The sequence below is a fragment of the Rhodamnia argentea genome, chromosome 6 (assembly GCF_020921035.1).
Source record: "Rhodamnia argentea isolate NSW1041297 chromosome 6, ASM2092103v1, whole genome shotgun sequence".
Lineage (NCBI taxonomy): Eukaryota > Viridiplantae > Streptophyta > Magnoliopsida > Myrtales > Myrtaceae > Rhodamnia > Rhodamnia argentea.
This window is the reverse complement of record NC_063155.1, coordinates 14,709,415-14,730,467: the sequence shown is the minus strand read 5'-3', so window position 1 is coordinate 14,730,467 and position 21,053 is coordinate 14,709,415. Positions and strand designations below refer to the sequence as shown.

The window sequence follows — 21,053 nt, the reverse complement described above, 5'->3', positions numbered from 1 at the left end:
TGGCTTCAGCACTTCCACTTATAAAAAGAGTCGATCGTTCTTCATCCTCCGGACCTCCCATTTCCCTCCTATTTACGAAAATGCCACGCGGCCACGTCATACCACTTTTGTATTCTGCCTATCCAATAGGAGGCCTAGAAATCCTTTTGCTCCTTTTGTTTAGAGCCTGCGGTCAATGAGGAGGAAGAGAGCACGTAGCGTCCTCCAATCATTTTGCTCCTTTTGTTTAGAGCCTGCGGTCCGGTCCGACTGACGTGGCAAATGCTCTATTACAGTTATGCCCTTGAACGACTCCCATTGCCGACCTCTACCCCGTCTCGCGGCTTTGCCATTTCAGGCCGGCGATGGTTTGAACCAGGCAAACCAGCGAAGGTGGGTAATGTAAAATATCACTTGGGAAAAAAAAATAGATTAATATTAGGAAAAATTTTAAATTGATATATTTATGATAAATATACTTCAGATTATTTTTTTTAAGCACGAAAAATCCTAAATTGGTACATCCGTGACGAATTTATCCCAAACTATTTTTTCAACCACGAAAAGCCCTAAACCGGTATATCCGTGATAAATTTACCACAAACTAATTTTTTTTTTACACCCAAAACTTCAAATTGGTACACATGTGACGAATTTGCTCTATGTTAGTTTCCGTTAATTTGGATTAATATCACGAAAAATTCCAAATTGATACACCTGCGACAAACAGAGAGTAAAAACCCCAAACGTGTACACCCGACAATTGCCACGAGTCATCCAACTCAGCAATTTGACCATAAATCTAACGAAAATTAACGGAGGGTAAATTTGTCGCATATGTATCGATTTTGGATAAATTTGCCAAAGGTGTACCGGTTTGAAGTTTTTGATGGTCAAAAAAAGAATTTAAGGTAAATTTATCACGGGTGTACCGATTTTGGGTTTTTCGTGATATTAACCTAAAAAAGAAAAAGAGGAAAAACATTTTCTTTAGTATTGCTTCCTAGTACGACCTATTTTAAGCCTCTTGTATTGCAATTATTGGAATAGAGTAACGATATGCTCTCTAAACTCGTTATCGCATAATTTTTTGAGAGAAATCTCATGAAAAATAATAGATTGCTAGGAATATATGGGATTAAAGCTCTTAGAACACATCCATATAATTACCCCGTTGCAAAACTTCGAGAGAGTATAACTCATCGCTCGAGCATCATTTTCGATCGATTTTTTTTCTTGATTCCATGTAACTTTTAGAGAGGCTAAGGAAGCACGCCGTGCTGTATTGAGAGAAAGAAGCACGGTGGGCCACAGGAGCACGCCGGGCTACAATGGTAAAAAAGAGTACAAGTGAACTAAACAATTACAGGATAAAACCCATCAGAGTAGACATGCGCATATACAAGTGAGGTTTGATGTCTATCGGGTATTCTTTCTAACTTTGGAAGGAACTCGCGTCGAAGTGGAAAATGCTCGACATCGACCCTACAGTGTTTAGGCGGACGTCGTCCGACGTGAGTGGCGTCATCGACTTTGGAACCATGATCATCCTCCTAAACATTTTCTCAGCATTTAAACGGTTCATTTCTGTGCAAAGGGAAAGTTAGGTTGATTGTCCTTTTTCGATCTTGCTATTTCACCAAAGTAAGTGGATGAGAAGCCACCTCGCCCGGTTCGCTATGTATGATATGAACCTGCATGGAAATAAGGCATCGAGGCGCAACTTCGGAACCAATTTAGCTCGAGGGGGTCCGGGCAAGATTTGAAATTTGGCATTGGGACAACTCACAACAATCATGTCCGGATTTTTATTCAAGTGGCAATGAAATCAACGGAATTATCAAAGGCTTAATATTTAGTTAATGCATAGGTTCAATCGTCGAGAATGTACAAAAGAAGCATCTCACTTGAAATTGCAATAAGTTATCTCGTTATTACGTGTAAAATTTACCACCACGCCAAATTTCTAAAAAACTAGCTTCGCATTCTCCTGTAAAAGCAAAGAGTTGTATGTAAGTCATGTATTGTAGTTCTGCTGGACTGGAAGGTACTATTAATGTGTCAATTTTGTAAGTTGATCTTTGAAGTTGTACTTGTTTGGTTATGAATGTCCGAGTTGTGCTCGTTTGAGGATGAAAAAGCCAAGCCGCAACTAGCTATTACCGTCTTCCCCTGTTTACGGGCTCAATGGGCCATTATCGGAGAACTAATGGACAGCATTATCCTTACCACAATAAGAAAGCGCTATAGCAATGGCGCTAAACCTGCGCTCTCATTCATCTCTTGCTTCGTACAAAGACAAAGCAGTTCTTCATCTCCTACCCGCCCAATGTGCTTCTTTCATAACATGCTCTGATCCCCGAGTGTCTTCCGGTGGTTTTCTAGTGTTAGAAGAAATCGTACTGGAAGACTTGCCGAGGAGCTTAGGGTAAGGGGATCGAGCGGTTGGGAATAAGTTCTTCCAACTGCACGGTTTGCCTATAAAAACGATGTAAATCGGCCTATGTTAGGTAAGGGGGGAAGTCACCATTGTAGAAAAGGAGGTTTCGTTCAATAAAATCCCAATCGGAGTATGGGCATTTCAGTTGAAACCATGGCATTGCCAATATAAGTTTGTGTAACACCATTCAACGGTTATAGCTATAAAAATGGGTGATTTTGACTCATATATTTGGGGCTGACTTGTAAATAAGTCGTTATACATTTGAAGAGCCAGATGAAAATATGTTTAAAATATTGAAGTCCAAATAAGCTTATCATTTCTCCATCATGCACACATGACTAAAAAGCTATGAATTATTCATTCCGAATTCAATCCGAGAAACGAATAGTATCTCAATCTCTCCTCTCCGAAATTCGACTAATATTGCAAGTCGCTTGACATGACTGATCCTCAATTTCGACCAAGGACCTCTTGAATTCACTTGCAGCAGATGATTAGTAAACATGGGCGTTTGGAAATTCTCTGACGATCGGTGGATGAATCGATGTCATAATCCCCGATCTTGGAATTGCTCCTATTCTATTAGTATAAGAGGATTGTTACCTGTGAATGACTGAGTCATTCAACACATATTTTTTCCCTTTCTTCTCTGTTTTGGCTGATTTAACAACCTCTTCTTTCTTTTGACGTGTCTGATGAAGGGTGCTTTTTCATTTCCTTTGATAGGATGGATGACGAGATGATGGTTTGCTGATTTGGGTATTTAGAAAGAACAAAGAAATTAAATTGATTAGACATTTGTCGAGGTGCCCGCGCATGGTGAAGTCGGAGAGGGAGGGGAGAGGGTCTATCGGTGAGTAGTAGACAATGATTGAGAAGGGGTGCGTAGCTGAGAACCCATTTATATTTAACTCAATGCCAAAGCCCGTTCATGATTTTTGGATGGCCCGAGCCGTACTTTCACCACCACCATCACACCCCATCCGTAACCCAACCCCTGAGCTCTCGCACTAACTCAACTAGCCGAACCATGGAGCAATCTATTCTTCAAAGGCGACAATATAGGGAGGAAAATGCTAAAAATGAATCCCGAGATGTGTCGGGTATAGGTTGAGAAATTTTCATTGCAAAGGGGTCAATTTAGGTCGAACCATTTATGACCCGATACAAACCTAAGCCAACCCAACCCACCCGACAAGTACATTCTGTTATGTATTCATTTTCTCAACTCGTTTCTTATTAATGACCGTAAGAGAATGAATAAAAGATCGTGATATGCTTATTTGGAGTAGAATGACAATATGCTCTACAAACGGATAATTAATAAGCTGAAACTACGGATTTGTAATTTTTCCCTTAAGCTACTTCAGTGCCAACCTCTTCAACAATAGAGATAGAAAACCCAGGGAGAAACTCTGAATTCTTATTCTCCAGTGTTTATGATTTGTGGATGGTCTAAATGAGAGGGATGTGATCCCTATTTATGAACGAACCCCTATAATTACAATCGTAGATCTTCAGTTGATCTAACGGTGGAGATCTTACCACCTATTCACAGTAACTACAAGAACCTCTAGAATACTAGTGGACACATCCTTCAATATCCATGAGAATAGTCAAGAGTGCTTGTGATACACTAGAGTTCTAGAAGCTTCCAGACTTGCTCGGTCATTTGGACTACTTCCTCGGCCTATTAGGTTATGAAAATCTCCGGTCAGTGACGCCCCGTGTAAAAGCCCCCTCCCATGTAACGGCATTGGTGTTTTCCTAATGTATTCTATTCTTCTTTTAAAAGTCCAGAAACACATATAATTCACATTGAAATCGCAACCGGCATCTTTTCGCGCACACTATTGGTGTACCTACACAACATGGGATGAGATGAATTTAAATTTTATTCGAAGAAGCCCCTCTATTTTTTTTCCTTTTAAGGTCACGCATGCATATAAATCACAATCCTTTCATATGCACTACCAGCAGCACAATCTTTTCAATGTGGTCCATAAATTTTTTGCACACGTTCAATTTAGTCCTCGGACAATATGAAAATGCACCAAAAGTCAAGGGACCATATTTAACAATTTAATAGTTCATGGATGGTGTTGTACATTGGGCTAAAGTAAAGAGGCTGCATTGAACAAATTAAAAGATCAGAGACCATATTGCAAATTGAGCTAAAGTTCGGGGACCATTTATGTCGTTTTTCTTACATTTTATTAAGTGCGTAAGATGAAATGATCGATCAAATTAGCACACTTGTTTAATAGAGATTGAAGCAGGTTGGATTCAATACAATTTCATCACTTCATCTCGAACCCGATCCGACTCTTGCAGGATTTAAATGATTTTTATGTGTTTTACAAAGAATATCTACATTTAGGAATATAGTACGTGCCTTTACTACATGTAATTCAATAAGCACAAAGGTCTCGAAAGGGTTCATGCGACTTCTTAGTAGTTGCTCTTATTCCATTGAACCAACAATTATGATATTGGCTTTACGAAAAAAGAGATTGCCACGTGGTCATATACATTTTTGCGAGTCTAAGGTTCCGTTTGTTTCGTGGAAAATGAATAATTTTTTAAAAAAATATTTTCCTAAAAACATTCGCTCGCATCGCTTATAAAAATGGATAAATGAAAAATATTCTTTTACCATTCGCGAAAATAATATTTTTTATTTATTAATTATTTCAAGTGGTGCACGGACTGTTTTTATACGGCGGAGCCTAATAAGTGGCTGGGTGGCGTTCGAGGGCACAATTGTAAATCACCAATGCCACGTCAGACGGATTGCTGTTTCGGCTAGTGGGCAAAGCGGGGTTAGTAACGTAATTATGATGAAAGAAGGAGGGCAAAATGTTCCGGGTGGAAGGACAGCAGGAAGAGAAGACTCGACTCGTCCGTTGACTCTCCTTTCCAAGTCTACGGCTGACCGACCCCATCCCCACGTCTATCTGTTGTCTTGGCCCAACCCAAACCCAAAGCACACGCAGCTTGACTGCTGACCGATTGACCGATTTATCCGCGTTATAACAAATTCGCCAATCTTCTTTTAGATTTGTTGTAGAATCCGTGGATAATCGGTTTCAGGATGGAAATTGACCCACTCCAGAACTGAGAATTGACCCTCGTGATCCTGGACCCATCCAGAAATCGGACCAACCAATCAGTCCGGTAGCTCTAAGGACCATCCGTATTTCCTTTTTTTTTTTTTTCTATTCCCATAAGTCCTTAAACTGCTTCGTCTAATACTCGTCCGGACCTCGGGATCTCCGGTACGTAAAACAAGAAGAGAGTATTCCCTACCATTGGGAAAGAAAAAATATGATTGATAATTAAGGGTGCAGAGTGTGGGGCACCTGCTAGTTAAAATAAGGAACGCATCCGTTGAGCCCGCCTTTCCCGCTTATCAAACGGATAGCCATAAAAGCCCGGAGAGAAATCTCTCTTTTTCGGTGAGGTAATCCTTTAACCACACCAAGGATCCAAGGATGCCCATGATTAAAGGTACTGTAAGTTTCGTTGCGTAGTCTAAACTGCTGCACGAGTGATGTTAATAGTGTAAATTCGTTATAAGCTAAACATGATGGTCATCTCCATGAAACAAAGCTGTGATGATCATCAAGAACCAAGGTGTCGAGGCGCGAGGGCGGCGTGAACGCTGCGTGACTGAGGCTAAGACAAGTTAGAGTGAGAGGTGCGAGCAATGAGCGTGCTAACCGAGTCCGAGCGAGAAAAGAATGGGAATTAGGGTTTTGACAATTTGGAAATTTGGAATAACGAGGATAAAAAAAAAATCGATTCGATCTGGGTGGTCATAGTGCATGGGTCTATACATGAAATTGTAAATCGGAAACCGAACCGATATTTACAGATTTCAAATTTTAGGAACCGAGAACCGCCCAGAATTAGACGGTCCGATCCCCTTTTTTTGCCCACCCCTAATAGAATCGTAGCCCACACCTTCTTGACCCCACTATGACATCAAAATCATCAATCAATCTCCATGGTCCTTAGGTTGCATGCCTTCTTTTTCTCCCTCCCAAACCTTACGGCATTACAGACGTTCTCCTCCACGCGCTCCCTTTCCCTCCTGACAAATGCATGCATAATCGCAGGAGTACCTTATCACGCAAGGCGGAATTGTCGGTCCATGAATCGCCAGATGTTGTAAAAAGAATTGTCCAAAGGCTCAAGCCCTTTTTCGTTCGTTTAAACTAATCAGGCGGCCCAACTCGGTGGACTAGAGGCCCAACCCGGCTCTGCAGGTCGCAGCCGGCCCATTAAGCCCATTAGGTTTTTCGCCTAGTGCGTATAAACCTCCCGTTAGGGTTCTCTGTCTTCGCCACTTTCTCGCGCACCCTCTGCAGCGTCCCCAAGCGCTCCGGCTGTGAGAGGAATCATGGTGAGTACTCCTTCTCCAGAAGAGAACTCTCATGTGCTTCGTACGCTCTCAGCATACGTTACCGTGAGGATGTTGGCATTTGTAATCATGATTCGATCTAAAGTTGTGATCTTTTTGGGCTTTGATCTCCTGATCGTCGAGCGTCTGTTCAACAGTTTAGTTATTGATTCCTAATGTCGGGTCGTCGTTCGTAGTTCGTACTTCGTCTTTTTCCATGTGCGAGCTCGAGCTGTGGATCCAGGATCCTGTTTTCTGTGTAAAAATCATGGGCATCTTGTCCTTTCGCTGACATGAACTTGGGTTCTCCTGCGATGGTAGAGGGTCTTTATTATCTTCCTGTCGGTATCAGTATGGCTTTGCAAGATTGCCCTGGTTCACTCGCGCCGCATTGCTGGGTTGGGGCTTTCGCCCATTGTGCAAGAGTCCAGGCCGCTGCCCTAGTGAAGGGGAAGAACAGCTAAGAATCATGGTATTGAGTTCCGAGGGAAGGTTACAAATGACTACCAGAAGAGAGAGGGGAGGGGGGGAAGACAAATGAAACCACCTTTAGTAGCACGCTGACCAGAGGCAATTACGATAGTGACCAAAGGGGAAGAAGTGTTTTATATAAGAAAATAGGTCATGTCAATAAAAAAAAAAAAATAAAGTTCTTTGGTTAAATGAGTCATTGAAGGTAGTGATTCCTACAAAACAAAAAAATTAAAGTTCTTTGGTTAAATGAGTCATTAAAGGTAGTGATTCCTAAGTCATTGTCACAGAAAATCTCAATCCCTAAGTCATACATGTTGAAGCTGATGAGGTTGCTAACCTCCGCAGCTTTTACCTCGATTTCTGATTATTAGGCATGATGTAGTGTGCATGGTTATTTACTTTAAGTCGTATGTACAGAAATATAAGAATATGGTATCTATTTGCTCATTTTGAGCTTGTGCTGCTTATTGCGGAACTTGTGGTTGTTCATGAATGAGTGGATTACTGTTGTTGGAATTCATTGAGCCAAAAATTGCTGGGTTGTCATTTTGATTCTGATTCTGGAGTCTTTGCCTTTGAGTTTCTTGGGTTAAAGTCATACTGTGTCTGAGTTACATGAGTGAGGGATGTATGTTTTGTCATTAATCTGAAAATGCATCCTCTATTAGATTCATGTACAACGAGCTATCATCCAACCTAATGCAGTGATTTTGTTTCTTCCTTGGCGTTTTAAGTTTAAACCTGCATATAGGTCCTGTTTAGTGAATCCGGCACAATCAAATGTTATATATCTACAAGCTGCCGATGAAAGATTTATGGTACTAGATATGGCTTCCTTTATCTGTCAGAAAAATAGATTATTAGCTTGCCTTTGGTTGTCACAAATTTGTTTAAATCTTGTTTCTTGTTCTTTGATGAATGGCCAACAGCTTCGTTCTCCATGGTTATTTTTATGCTGTAGATTCATACAGCCCATTCTCTTTAGTTTCAAAATATTTGATATCTTCGATGTCCCTTTATATTTTGACAAACAGCCGAAGCAAATCCACGAGATCAAGGATTTCCTCCTCACCGCAAGGAGGAAGGATGCCCGGTCTGTCAAGATCAAGAGGAGCAAGGATGTTGTCAAGTTTAAGGTTCGCTGCTCCAAGTACCTCTACACACTGTGTGTGTTTGACTCCGAGAAGGCCGACAAGTTGAAGCAATCCCTCCCTCCAGGTGCGTAACTGTGCTCGTACAATCTAATTTGTTAATGGCAAATGCATGAGAAGTCGGCTCGACATGCCTTGTGGTGCCCCTACTGTCAGGATGCGATGACATGAGTCACGACATTCTTCTTTTGTTTCTCTGCAGCACCTTTGGTGACCCCTGGATTTGTTTTCTTTTCTGTAGGTTTGAGCGTGCAAGACCTTTGAATGCACTTGAGTTTGCGTTTCGGGGGAGAACTCAGACAACACTGAGGATTGTGTTTTGAACCGTTTCGGTTGTTGTTTTTACGATTTTGTCTGTTATATGGATTGTGCCCAGTGTAGTTCTATTCTAGACTGAATCAAGTTTTTCAGTTTTGCTGTCATCTGATCAATGGAGCCTCCATTTGTTTTGCACAGAGAGTGAAGCTATGCTTTGAAATTTATTTGAGGATCGATGTGGGAGGTTATTCGGGTTATTGGGTTCTGGGGTGTGCTATGCTTGCTTTGGAATTTGTTTGATTTCATCCATGAACAAACTTTTGATTTGGAATACAAAGAAAACTCACATGCACGCTAAAAGGATCCTCTGTTGATGGGGTCTAAAGGGACAGTCTTGATCAAGTGGTCATTTGTAAAGTTCGAAACAGATGTTTACATGGACTTGACAGTCAAATGCTGGTTGTTAATCTCTACTGGTCAGACTTCCACGTGATGATTTTGAATGTAAGTTAGGAACATTCCAACACTATACAGGAAAAAAAATATTTACTTGGGCTAAATATTTACTATTTTGGATTGAGGGAAAATTCCAAAAAAAGGGTCGAAGTCCTTTTATTTTTTCAAATAAGAGCTTCAAGTAAACTTTGTTTCAAGAAGTGTCATTATTGTTTCAAATAAGGGTTTGAAGTGATTATGAAATTTTTAAAAAGGGCCTAATTTCAAGGCTATTTCGATCTTTTTTATATTTTTTTCTCTTTTATTAACTGTTTCTTCTTTTTGTTTCTTTAAAATTTAACCAAAAAAAAAAAAAAATACAGAGGTGGAAGGCTGCCTCTCTGGCCGTCCCCCTACAAATCGAGAGGGGAGGGGGGGAAGGGTGGCAAAGGCTGGCGAGGTTGCCGGCGACCCTCTCCCAGATCCGGGAGAGGGCCCAATGCTCTCCTGATTTTGGCAAGGGTCGGTAGGGGTGGTGACATCAGTGGTGGGTCGGCTGCCAAAGGGGGGAGGGGTAGCCTTCCCGTTGGTGTGGCTGTTTTTTCATTTTTTAAAATCAGAGAAGGAAAAAAATAGAAAAAAAATAATCAAAATGAGAAATGACGAAAAAGTACTTTAGATCAGGTCCTTTTTTGAAATTCTATAATCACTTTAAGCTCTTATTTAAAATATATTATGTCATTTTAAATTTTTATTTGAAATAAAGTTCACTTGATATTTTTATTTGAGAAAATAAGTGGACTTTAGGTTTTTTTTTTTTTTTTTTGAATTTTCCCTTGGAATGATGAAGAAGGAGCACAATTCCTTAGAATATGCCACTGGGTGGTGTCCCACTTTGTCCGCATCCGAGGGAGTTTATATGGTTTGCATAGAGCGGAAAGAACAAAAATGTCACGGCTCAACAGTACGAATTCCGCGAAAACATGCGAATAAAGAGCGCGCTCGGATCCAGATGACTGGAAGAAGAACACGAACATAGTCAAAACGAAACCTACCCACGCCACGTAGCGCGGGGTCTACCTGGAAGAAAGGTTGAAACGGAACGTCGGCTTGTATCTACCATCTCTACTTGTTGGCTGTAGCTGCCCTCGTAAAGCTAGCTCTGTAGCTACCCCGCGACTCTATCTGCCTCTCTCTCCCCGGCGCCGACTTCCCATTTTCCGCTTCTCTGAGCTTCGGAGCAGAGAGAGAGAGAGAGAGAGAGAGAGGGGGGCAGGCATCGGATCGGCATCATCATGTGGAGGGACAGAGCGTGCCCCTGCTTCTGGTTCGGAGACGGCAACCGCCGTGATCAGGAAGCTTCTGAGGAGAGAAACCCGGTGGTGCTGGTGTCGGGGATGGGTGGCTCCATACTCCATTCCAAGAAGAAGGGGGACGGGTGGCTGGGCTTCGATACCCGTGTCTGGGTCCGCATCCTCCTCGCCGACTTGGAGTTCAAGAACAAGCTCTGGTCCCTCTTCAACCCCTCCACTGGTCTCTCTCTCTGTCTCTCTCTCTGCAACCCGCATGCTTGGGATTCCATTTCCACACCCATTTGCATACTCGCGCGCGCGCGCGCGCGAGTAGTAGGGTAACTTCTGCTATATGTTGTTGCTACTTCCCTCACCTCGTCACTATAGATTCGACATGCCTCTACCTGTGTCGTTTTTCATGTTACGTGGTCTCACTCTCAGCAGTCTGTGACCTCCACTTTGAAATCTGTGAGATATTTTACCCATGGATATGACGACAACGTTTCATCAGTCATCGATATGACAAATTATCTTTTATGTACTAGTGTACCTTGAAACACGTTTTGGCCTTCTGGGTTGGTTTGGTTTGTTTGTCCGAAATTATTTAGTTATCGCATATTAAGAATAATTGGAATCATTCTTTTGTACATTGAAAATGAGTTCTGTTTCGAACACGGTGCGCTCTTTCTGTATCCTGAAGTCGCTCTCCTGAGTAATTCTCTAATGTCCTTTCTGAATAAAAATTGAAACCCGAACAGATCATGAGTATAGATCTGATTTGTGTGCTTGGTTTGATCTAAAGCACCCCTCCTCATGAAATAGCACCATGTTACAGATATTTCCTACTCGAGAACGTCCTGCTCATGGACGTTTCCTTTGAACTTATTTCTTACTTGCAGAAGTTTCTCTGTTTTACAGCACATGCTGTGTACCTTGTCTATGGAATTTAACTCACTGGGTGTGACATGATCTGCTGTATTGGCAGTTACATCTCTTTCCACAGTCTCTGTCAATTTTGTTCACCGACATCAGATTTCCTCAATCACACATGATGATTTAGTGCTTGATGAGCTTGTGCTTTTTGTCATCCTAAGGATTGACCGAGTCATTGAATGATGATGCTGAAATTGTGGTTCCTGACGATGATTATGGGCTCTATGCGATCGACATACTAGACCCATCATGGGTGAGGCTCTAAGTTATTCTTCACTCTTTTGGTGCTTTGTCAGAGAAATATATCGCTCCTGTTTGCACTGTTAATTCCGCAACATATTTACTACTAATGGGAATGTATTGATGAGAATTCTTCACCTTTCAGTTTGTGAAACTTATACATCTGAAAGAGGTATATCATTTTCATGATATGATTGACATGCTCGTGGGGATAGGGTATAAGAAGGGAACCACATTGTTTGGATATGGTTATGATTTCCGGCAAAGTAATAGGTAATTCAGTTTGTCTGTTAAGTTGTTGAAAAACAAAGTCGATATCTTGAGTACTGCATTCTTAGCTGATTTATCAGCCAGGGGTTCAGTGTTTAAGTTTCTGATAATTGTGAACACATTTATCTGCTACATCATTGCAGAGCTGACAAGCTCCTAGAAGGCCTTCGGTCAAAGTTGGAAACTGCTTATAAATCTTCTGGAGGTAGAAAAGTTGACCTAATTTCTCATTCAATGGGTGGATGGCTGGTGTCGTGTTTCCTATCACTCCGTCAAGATGTGAGTGTTCCATCATTAACTGCTGGAAGCATTTATTGAAGATTGTCTAGTTGCTTACGATATTGGATTATATGCACAGAATTAGCAATAAGACTATAATTTAGTTGTTAATTGACAGGTCTTTTCAAAGTATGTAAGGAAGTGGATTTGTATTGCATGCCCTTTCCAAGGTAACTGCTTTTGGGCAAAGTTCCAGATTCATTCTATCATGACACTCAAATGTCTGGAAAGATACTCAAAGAACCATAGATACAGGCTGTAATGTTCACTATCTGATAGAGAACATCTGTTTTCTGATGCCCAGCTGATAGAGCGATCATGATTTCTCTGTTGGCTTGAAATCGGATGCTTTTCTTATTTTGATCTTAAACTTTGAAACTTGCTTGTCATGTTTGTCAATTGGATCTTCAACTTCAAGTGCAATTAGATATCTCTATTGATTTTCCAACTGTTGAAGGCTAAATGCTCATTTTCATCTTGGTTCGCTTATTGCATTGTAGTTTTGAATAAAAAAGTACCTCCATGTGCTTAGTAGATTGTATTGCTCCTACGTTTTCAAAGTGTTATCATTTTATGTGATAGGTGCACCGGGATGCGTCAATGACTCTCTCTTAACTGGACTGCAATTTGTTGAAGGGTTTGAGAGCTACTTTTTTGTGTCTAGGTGGACATTTCACCAATTGGTAATTTCTCTATTCATCTCTCAAGGCCACTAGGTGCACCCTGCTGTTGGTGTAGAACTAGCAGAAAGGAGGATGGAATATATACAGGGACTGATCTAGAAACTTTTGTCAGTGGGGTCAACAAATTAATTAATGATTGATTACAAGAAAATCAAGTGTTAAGATTTAGTAACCAATCTTCTTATGCCTAAAAAAGTCCTATCATAACTAGTATTGTGCATGTTTTACTTTTCTAAAGCAAGTAGTTTTTTGGCATTGCTTAAAAACCCTCAGTAGTTTCAAAACTTAAAAAAAGGAGTGGGGCAAATGCACCACTACCCACTATGCAATAGTTAAGTCCATCCTGAATACATCTATCAATCACTTTTACGCACTAAATGACGAAGAAAATTGCAAAAGTATTAGGGCTTCTACCTAAAACTGTTCAGTAACATGTGAAATGGATTTGACCAATACTATAGCTTGAGATGGTGTAGCAAGTCAGGTTGTGTTTTGAGAGTCGCGATTTGGAGTGGTACACCTTTGTTAGCTGACCCTGACTTTATTTTGGCTATGCTCTCTTTCTCCTGTTGTAGGGCTAGCGTACATAACATGCTAAAAGACTGGTATATAAAAGCGTATGCTTTCTTGTCTTGCATTTCTCTTCTCATATTTGTGAGCAATTTTAGACCATTTGCACTTCACTTTTGGATTTTTTTCATTTTTGGATCAGCTAACTCGATTATTCTGCAAGAGGAGGTGGCAACGGATCATGTTTGAGGGTCTGACAGTTGTTTCTGCTTTTTGCTTGGTGTGATCTTGTGCTCTCTTGCTAATAGTGCGTTCTATTTGAATACAGTTGATCGAGTGTCCGTCAATATATGAAATGATGGCAAACCCTGAGTTTGAGTGGGCGAAGCAGCCTAAGATTGAAGTCTGGCAAAAGCACTCTATCGACGGGGATGTTTCTGTCAACTTGGAGACCTATGGTCCCCTTGAAAGTGTCTCTTTATTTGAAGCAGCATTGCGAAATAATGAGGTAGCATGTCCACATTCTTTCTTGGTCACTTAGTTATTCTGAACTCTTCCGCGGAAGCAGACATTTAGATCAGTTTGGTGTCAACTTTTGCTCATCTTTTGATGCTAAAATGTAGCTGGTTCCTCTATCTGCTGAAAAAACTCAAAAATCTTGAATACCGACTAAGGGCCTCTTTGAAGTGGCGTCCAAGCAACTGGAAGTGAACAAAAAACATTTTATTTTGGTGTTTCTTGGGTTGTACAAATGTCGGGCATTTTAGGGATCTTTGACCACTAAGGAGAACTTATTGATTTTAGGGAGAAGAAGTAAAACTTGTATCCTAAAACTTGCAAAAAGTGCAATTCAAAACTTGTCAAATTGGTGCAATTGAGTCCTTTTATTAACTCCGTTCAATTTGGTTAATGGAAAATGCTAACGTGGTTTTTTTTTAAATATTTTCTCTCTCCTACGTAGTGATGATGTGGCTAAAACGTTATCGTTTTAGTCGAAATCTGATTTTTAATTTTTTATTATTAAAAAGTAAGTTAAAGTAAAAAAAAAAAAGGAAAAAGGTTAGAACCAGATAGCGTGGGCCAGCGATGGTGGGGGAATGGTTGGAAGGGGTCGCGGGTATCCGGCCGGGGGCCCGTGAGGGTTGCGGCCCTCACCCGGATCGGGCAAGGGTCGCCGGTCCTCACCCGGTTTTGGTCGAGGGCCGCCACCGGCCGGGGCCTAGTGAACCCCGCCGACCATTTTCCCACCATCGTCAGCCCATTTTTGTTTTAATTTATTTCAAGTAAAAACTGTATTATAAATCATATTTGGATCAAAATGATGTTGTTTTAGCCTTAAATTTTGTGTTTTAGCCATGTCTTTGCCTCGTAGAAGAGAGAAAATATTTAAAAAAAGCACGTCAATATTTTCTGTTAATCTAAATGACGAAGTTAACGGAAGGGCTCAATTACATCAATTTGACAAGTTTTAGGACTTGATTGCACCTTTTATGAGTTTTAGCAAGTTTTAGTATTCAATTGCACTTTCGTGACAAATTTTAGGTGTTCCTATGCACATATCCCTTGGTTATAAACTTATAGTTTCCTGTTAACTAGATAAAAGCTGCCTCGCCAGGTCTGTCCTCCTTTTCTACCAGCTGTACCCTTATTAATGAGCTTCTCTGAGATCTCTTCTGAAATGTTTCCCGAAAGCGCATGATAAGCTGTTTATAGATGTATCTTCACTTAAGCATGTAGAGGGATTTTGTTTATTCAAATTTTTGTAATCCTCATTCCACAGTTGAAACTGTAAGCTTCTCTCCCCTTCACCCTTTTCTTGTGAATGCCAAGATCTTCTCATTGCTTCTTCTACGAAGTCTGAATTGCATTCTTTGTGGTTACAGCTAAATTACCAAGGACGGACAATACCCTTGCCCTTTAACCTCTCTATTCTCAAATGGGCTGCTGAAACTCGCAGAATTATCGACGACATTAAACTTCCTAGTGAGGTCGAGTTCTATAACATCTATGGAACATCTTCGGACACACCTTTTGATGTTCGGTACGCAGCTTCTACTCTGTGTTTTGCATGTTAATATTATGTTTTGGTGGTAGACATGATGACATGCTCTCGCGACAGTTATGGTTCAGAGGCATCCCCCATTGAGGACTTGTCTGAGATGTGCCACACTTTGGTGAGTAGTCTTATATAATTATAACCGCCTCTTCTGATTGGATGACATTCTATTTGTTTGAACCACTTCTTTTGTTTAGTCATGATTAAATGAGTTGTTTAAGAGCACTTTCTTGGAATTGTTGGTATTCTCCACCAAATTAAACTAGAATGACCTCAGCTGCATCTTACGCTGACAATGGAGCGAGTTCTCACTGAAGTTGACATTTTATTCGTCACATTGAGAAGCTGATATGTGACTTTGCAATATTCAGGAGATGTGGAACTTAGATGTGGGCCTTAAAGTTGAGTCATGACCAGATAACATTGGATTTTCAAATTTTCTTTGGCGTTTCATAAATTGATGTGCTTGGGAAGCAGGAGCTAGTGTCCTCCATTTTGATGCTGCCATTTCACGGCTGCTCAAATTTTCCTTTAGGCTAATTTTATCCTTCATGATTTTCACATGCATCTGAACTCCAAATGCACTTTTCCATTCACTTTTCTTTTTCTTGTTCTTGGCTCAAACTTGCTGTGGTTCATCTTGCAGCCCCAGTACTCTTATGTGGATGGAGATGGGACAGTCCCCACAGAATCAGCTCTGGTAACTATTTGGCAAAGCTTTTTCTCCTTTTACCATGCTTTGAGATGACGCACTGCAGTTTGATTTGTTGCCACGCACGGGAAGATGCAATAGATATTCATCTTTAGCACTTACTTTTTATTTTGGAGTTATGTCATACTTTTTAAATCCAGATCATACTCCTTGTCCTGGTCAGTATCCTGTTTGTTTACGTTTGATCTGTAGTATGTTGCAACAGCGTGCGATACAAAAGTTCCCATGTTATCTCAAGTGATTTCTTAATCAACAGGCTGATGGACTCGAGGCAGTGGAGCGAGCAGGGGTTGCTGCTGGTCACCGACAATTACTATGCGACCCTACCGTCTTTCAACTCATCCAAAAATGGTTGGGAGTTGAGCAGGTCAGCTGCAGCAAGCGCGGTAGGACTTCGAGAGTAATGGATTCTTCTTGAAGAGTATCGAGATAGCATAGGGAGTTGACTTGCAGGAGATTTTGTTCCCCCAAGTCTATTTTTTCCTCTGGAAATTGGAAACTCTGTCGTGTATTTTGTCAAGAATGTTAGATCCACCATTTAAATGTAAAAGATGGGAGTCAACAAAGAGAGTATGTACATTTTAAAGCTGCATTCCCTGACTCCTAAGCATTGAAGAAGCAAAAGTGGGTTGACTTAGCAGAAACGCAGCATCCAAAGAATACAACTTGTGTATCGTTCTTGTTGCATGTCATCAAAGGATTTAGCCAAAAAGGCAACGGAAAAGAGAAGTAAAGGCAAAGTGAAAATGTGCAATATCCAAACGACCTTGCATAGTGAGGCAGTGGAGCAAAATCCATATGCTGAGTGACCGATGATAAGAGTTACAACAACTGAGCACATTTACTATTTCCATATGTCAAAGTGAGCATGTCTGATCGGCATGCCCCTTTTTAGGACCATACAACGATATCGATGAGGGTGCGAGAGGGAGTGGAGGCAAGAATCCACAAGCAAGGTTTAGAACGAAATTAGCAAATGCTTAAACTTCTGCTGCTGTCTACTTTTGCATCATCATGAACATTTTTGACCGATCATTTGTGTTTAGCCTTAACACCTCACTTTTTCGGCCTAACAAGCCATATTGCCATTTAAACAAAAGCAGATAAATTAGAGTATTCATGTGAAAGCACAAACGAGCCCCATCAAGTGCACATAGAAACACATGTATCCAGATGCACATTCAACAGTCACGAAGTCATGGAAGGAAAAATGCTCCAAACGGCATCGCGGATACATTTGAATAGTTTATTATACTTATGCACCCGGTTCAAGAGACAGCAACCAATTCGGATTTATAAGAGTCGGAGCACAAAAATCCTTCATTCCACTTTTTGCAGTTTCTTGTTCGGTGGAATCAGGGATACAGGATGAGGTTATTACATAGCTAAAGGGTATCTAGCTACCTAATTTGAAAGCGTCCACAAAGAGGCCTAAACAAATGCCGGATTTCCAGTAGTTCATCATTGTGACAAAGGACTGAAGTCTTCTGCTAGAAAGAGAAGGGGGTTTTCGATACATAAGCATACCAATCCCCTCAATCGCTGCAACCACGACACCAGCAACAAGCACGTCCCAGTCACCTGTCTGACCAAGAATTGTCGCCAATGCATTTGCCGTATAGAAACCCAATAGAAGAAGAAATATCTTCATGGGAAAATTCCTTCTAGCCGAGTTCAGCTTTTGCAGAAGTTGTCTGCCCCCAGCGCTCACTATCCTGCCCAATCGAGTACGACTGAGATCTGCATCATCACCATTGAGGCCATCTTGCTCGCCATTACCAGGAATACCACCTGTATTCAGGGCAAAGGCTATTTTCCAGCCATGTCTTCTCATCTGAGAACTAACAGATGTAAAGAAAATGACTGGCTCGTTCAAAATGGTAGGAAGAGACTCATAAAAGTGAACTACGTAGACAGATCACATATCAAGATCCCATATTAAGCATACAAAACGAAAGGACTTGATCTAAACCCAAAAAGTTCTTTTAACTACAAGCACAGCCACATAACGTCCTTGTAACGAACACTAGATTACCCCTATCAAACTCCAAAAAGTTTTCACTTACTTTAGAAATTTGTCCAAAAGGCATCGACAATTAGGTTAATACGATTGACTTATGCAGCTATATACAATTAAACAAAATAGGTAAGAAAGAGTTGCCATCGTACATCAAAATCATGTGGTACAGCTCAAAGTCCGTGCTAAGAAAACAGGAAATTATCCAGCACAATTGATGGAAGCTCATGAGGGCAGTGAATTTGGCACAAGAAGTTTGGAAGAAAACCGGACCATCATTAGATCGCAATTAAGCGGGGCTATAAGAATATGAGCAGCAGATCTCCAAAATGCTAGAAATGCAACTAAAATAGAACTGGATAAGAGGTTACAATCGGTTACCACCAACAGTCACAACTGCCATCGTATCGCAACCCAAACATGATACATCACAGTTTTTTTCGAAATAAAATGAAAAGCACGAAATACGGTCTAAAAATACCTGTTCCAACAAAATGATGCAGACTTTAGCCGAAAGAAAACTCGATTGTTGATGCAGGATTCCATTTTTGAGTTTGAAACCACACAGGGAGCGAGGACCATGCAGGAACTTTCGAGGGCTTCGTTTTCCCGCAGCGGCAGACTCAATTGCATTGCCATTGCTCCAGATTGGCATGCCATGAGCAGCAAATGCAGGACTTTGCTGGAAAAAAGATCCACAGACGCCATGTCAGACACCGACTTACCCCGAAAAGCCTACATAGTATCCATGTCTTCGGGATGATAGCAACCATAAATCAAACACATGGCAAGCAAGTCTAATTGAACTTCGGTAGGTTCAGTATAAGCAGCTTTCAAGCTGATCAGATGATTGATCAAGAGTTTGCGATAATCTAACCCTCTTAGAAAAGAGGAGCCCGGGAACTTATATACACACTAAAGAACCTTCATTGCAATGTCCAAAGGAATGAGAGGAAGCACTTTTTAGAGGACCGTGAACCCAACAAGGAGAGCAAGCACATAACCAGATCAGAGGAACAATTCTAAAACGATGGGAAGACGAAGGCACTCGGTGCTTACTTTTGAAGCAGAGCTCGTGCCCGATGTCAAGAACCCGAGAGCCGCTGTTCTGGTCTGTCTGGAGCAGCGACGAGGAGAAAATCGACAGCCACTATATCATCTGACGTTTGCAAAATTGCCCGTAATGCCCACTTTACCTCGGACATTGAAAGGTCCGAAGTTGGAGGTCGAGAGAGAAGATGGCGGCAATCAGTGGCTGCTCCCACCTTCCATGGCCGGACAGCATCTCTCTCTCTCCCTCTCTGTTCCTCAACTTTGAGGCTTGAGAGGGAGCAACGGAGACGGACGGCTGATGATAACTTGGGATTTTTATCGGCAGGAAGGGTGAAGTGTCAATACTACCCTCGGTTGGCCATGCCCTTTCTAATTTTTAATTTCACTCTATTGACCATTAAGAATTGATTTCTGATAAAGCATTTTACTTTATTATGAAATTTTTCCCGAAACGAAGGCATCATTTCACTAATTTTTTTTATATGGTAAATAAAAATGTTTTCATGATATCGGTGGTTTAGGGAAATCGAATTCCTTCTTGCTAGAAGGGAAAGTGGTTTCCGCAAATTTAAGCTTGTTGTTTTTTGTAGATCAATTAATTTTTCATCATCTAAATATTGAAAAATGAAAAAAAATTTTGGAAAATAGTTTTTCTTTAAACAAACAAACCCTAATTCTATGTTTGTTTTGAGAACAACTTTAAAAATGTTTACTCATTTTTAAGTTAGGGAATTCATTTTCCTAACTTTAAGCATGTATACTTTTTTTTTGAACCATAAATAATTTTTCATTGACTGATTATTTTTAGCAAACACACGTGAAAAGTCCAGAAAACTAATTTAAAAAAAATTTATTTCACTTTAAATGTGTCATCAAATGCTAGTATGGAATTTTTAATGGCATCAACTTGTTCACCAAATAAAAACATTGAAATCCTAATTCTCCTCTCCATTTCATTTCACTTGGCCATCTCAAACACAAAATTATTCCCAAGTGGAAACATGAATATGCATTTGGAATGACAATAAAAACATCTTTTTTGGCAGTTAAAAAGTTGATTTTCATGTAACATCGAGAAATTACAAAATAATAATTAACGGTTTATTTTTATTATACTTCTTTTAAATTTTCACATCATATAGAGTGAGAGCAGAAAATGAGAAAATGATACAAATAATTCATGATTTTTTTTTATAAATATCCAATACCATCCCTAAAATGTACAATTTATTCAATATGATCTTTGAACTTTTTTGATATAATCCGGATACTACATTAAATTTACCAATAGTTTAATGAGCACATTAAACAAATTAGAATTACAAGGGTGATACTTTGTATTGGGTCGAAACTCAAGGTTCACATTGAAAAAATTAAAAATTCAAGGATCATGTTGCCTGTTTGGATCCAAGTTTAAAAACTATTTGTGCTCGTCTAAGTAGCACCAACAATAACACGCGGCATGCGACACGACACGCCGACATGTCATTTTCATAAAATAGAGAATTCCAACACGATGAGTTTCTTCTTCTTTGTCTGTTATCTCACAATCAGTCTTTTTTTTTTTGTTGCTAATTGAGTATATTAATTTTGGGGTAATTGGATATATGGCTTGGGTATATATCCGATAAATTTATATTTTGATTCTTAATTTATAAAAAATGCTTAAAATTGACCCGTGCGTGTCAAAATGATATGTTGAAATGCTGGACTCGTGTATCGCTAACGTGTTTAGAGCGTTGATCACGAATCGATCGCAAGAGTAGATCCCAGCGAGTCGGTGCTTCATAGGTGCTAGTAGATCCCGTTTGAAGAGGAGAAATGAAGATTAGTGAGGGGCATAATAGTGATTCCATATTTTAA

At 40.4% G+C, this 21,053-nt stretch overlaps 3 protein-coding genes across 8 annotated transcripts; 2 read left to right on the top strand and 1 right to left on the bottom strand.

Moving 5' to 3' along the window:
- The first annotated feature begins 6,697 nt into the window (after positions 1-6,697).
- Positions 6,698-8,904, top strand: LOC115748436 (60S ribosomal protein L38). Its single transcript, XM_030684921.2, has 3 exons — positions 6,698-6,830; positions 8,336-8,519; positions 8,694-8,904. Exons 1-3 carry the CDS (start codon positions 6,828-6,830, stop codon positions 8,714-8,716), a joined length of 210 nt encoding a protein of 69 aa, XP_030540781.1. The 5' UTR covers positions 6,698-6,827; the 3' UTR covers positions 8,717-8,904.
- Positions 8,905-10,333: 1,429 nt separating this feature from the next.
- On the top strand, positions 10,334-16,764 carry LOC115748431 (phospholipase A(1) LCAT3). 2 transcript variants are annotated; one of them, XM_048280990.1, is made up of 12 exons: positions 10,334-10,353; positions 10,409-10,678; positions 11,532-11,623; positions 11,756-11,883; positions 12,024-12,159; positions 12,278-12,329; positions 12,742-12,842; positions 13,681-13,860; positions 15,236-15,393; positions 15,472-15,526; positions 16,055-16,108; positions 16,377-16,764. In XM_048280990.1, exons 2-12 carry the CDS (start codon positions 10,441-10,443, stop codon positions 16,536-16,538), a joined length of 1,356 nt encoding a protein of 451 aa, XP_048136947.1. In that variant the 5' UTR covers positions 10,334-10,353; positions 10,409-10,440; the 3' UTR covers positions 16,539-16,764. The 2 variants fall into 2 exon arrangements, with proteins under 2 accessions (XP_048136947.1, XP_030540770.1); XM_030684910.2 differs by lacking the exon at positions 10,334-10,353 and having other exon boundaries at positions 10,401-10,678.
- Positions 16,765-17,447: 683 nt separating this feature from the next.
- Positions 17,448-19,478, bottom strand: LOC115748435 (ycf20-like protein). 5 transcript variants are annotated; one of them, XM_048280992.1, is made up of 4 exons: positions 19,197-19,478; positions 18,931-18,934; positions 18,619-18,802; positions 17,448-17,954 (listed from the first exon to the last, which is right to left on the bottom strand). In XM_048280992.1, the coding sequence occupies exons 3-4, from the start codon at positions 18,790-18,792 to the stop codon at positions 17,517-17,519; spliced, it is 612 nt and encodes a 203-aa protein (XP_048136949.1). In that variant the 5' UTR covers positions 18,793-18,802; positions 18,931-18,934; positions 19,197-19,478; the 3' UTR covers positions 17,448-17,516. The 5 variants fall into 5 exon arrangements, with proteins under 5 accessions (XP_048136949.1, XP_048136948.1, XP_030540778.1 ...); XM_048280991.1 differs by having other exon boundaries at positions 17,448-17,961; positions 19,197-19,474; XM_030684918.2 differs by lacking the exon at positions 18,931-18,934 and having other exon boundaries at positions 18,619-18,814.
- Positions 19,479-21,053: the final 1,575 nt, after the last annotated feature.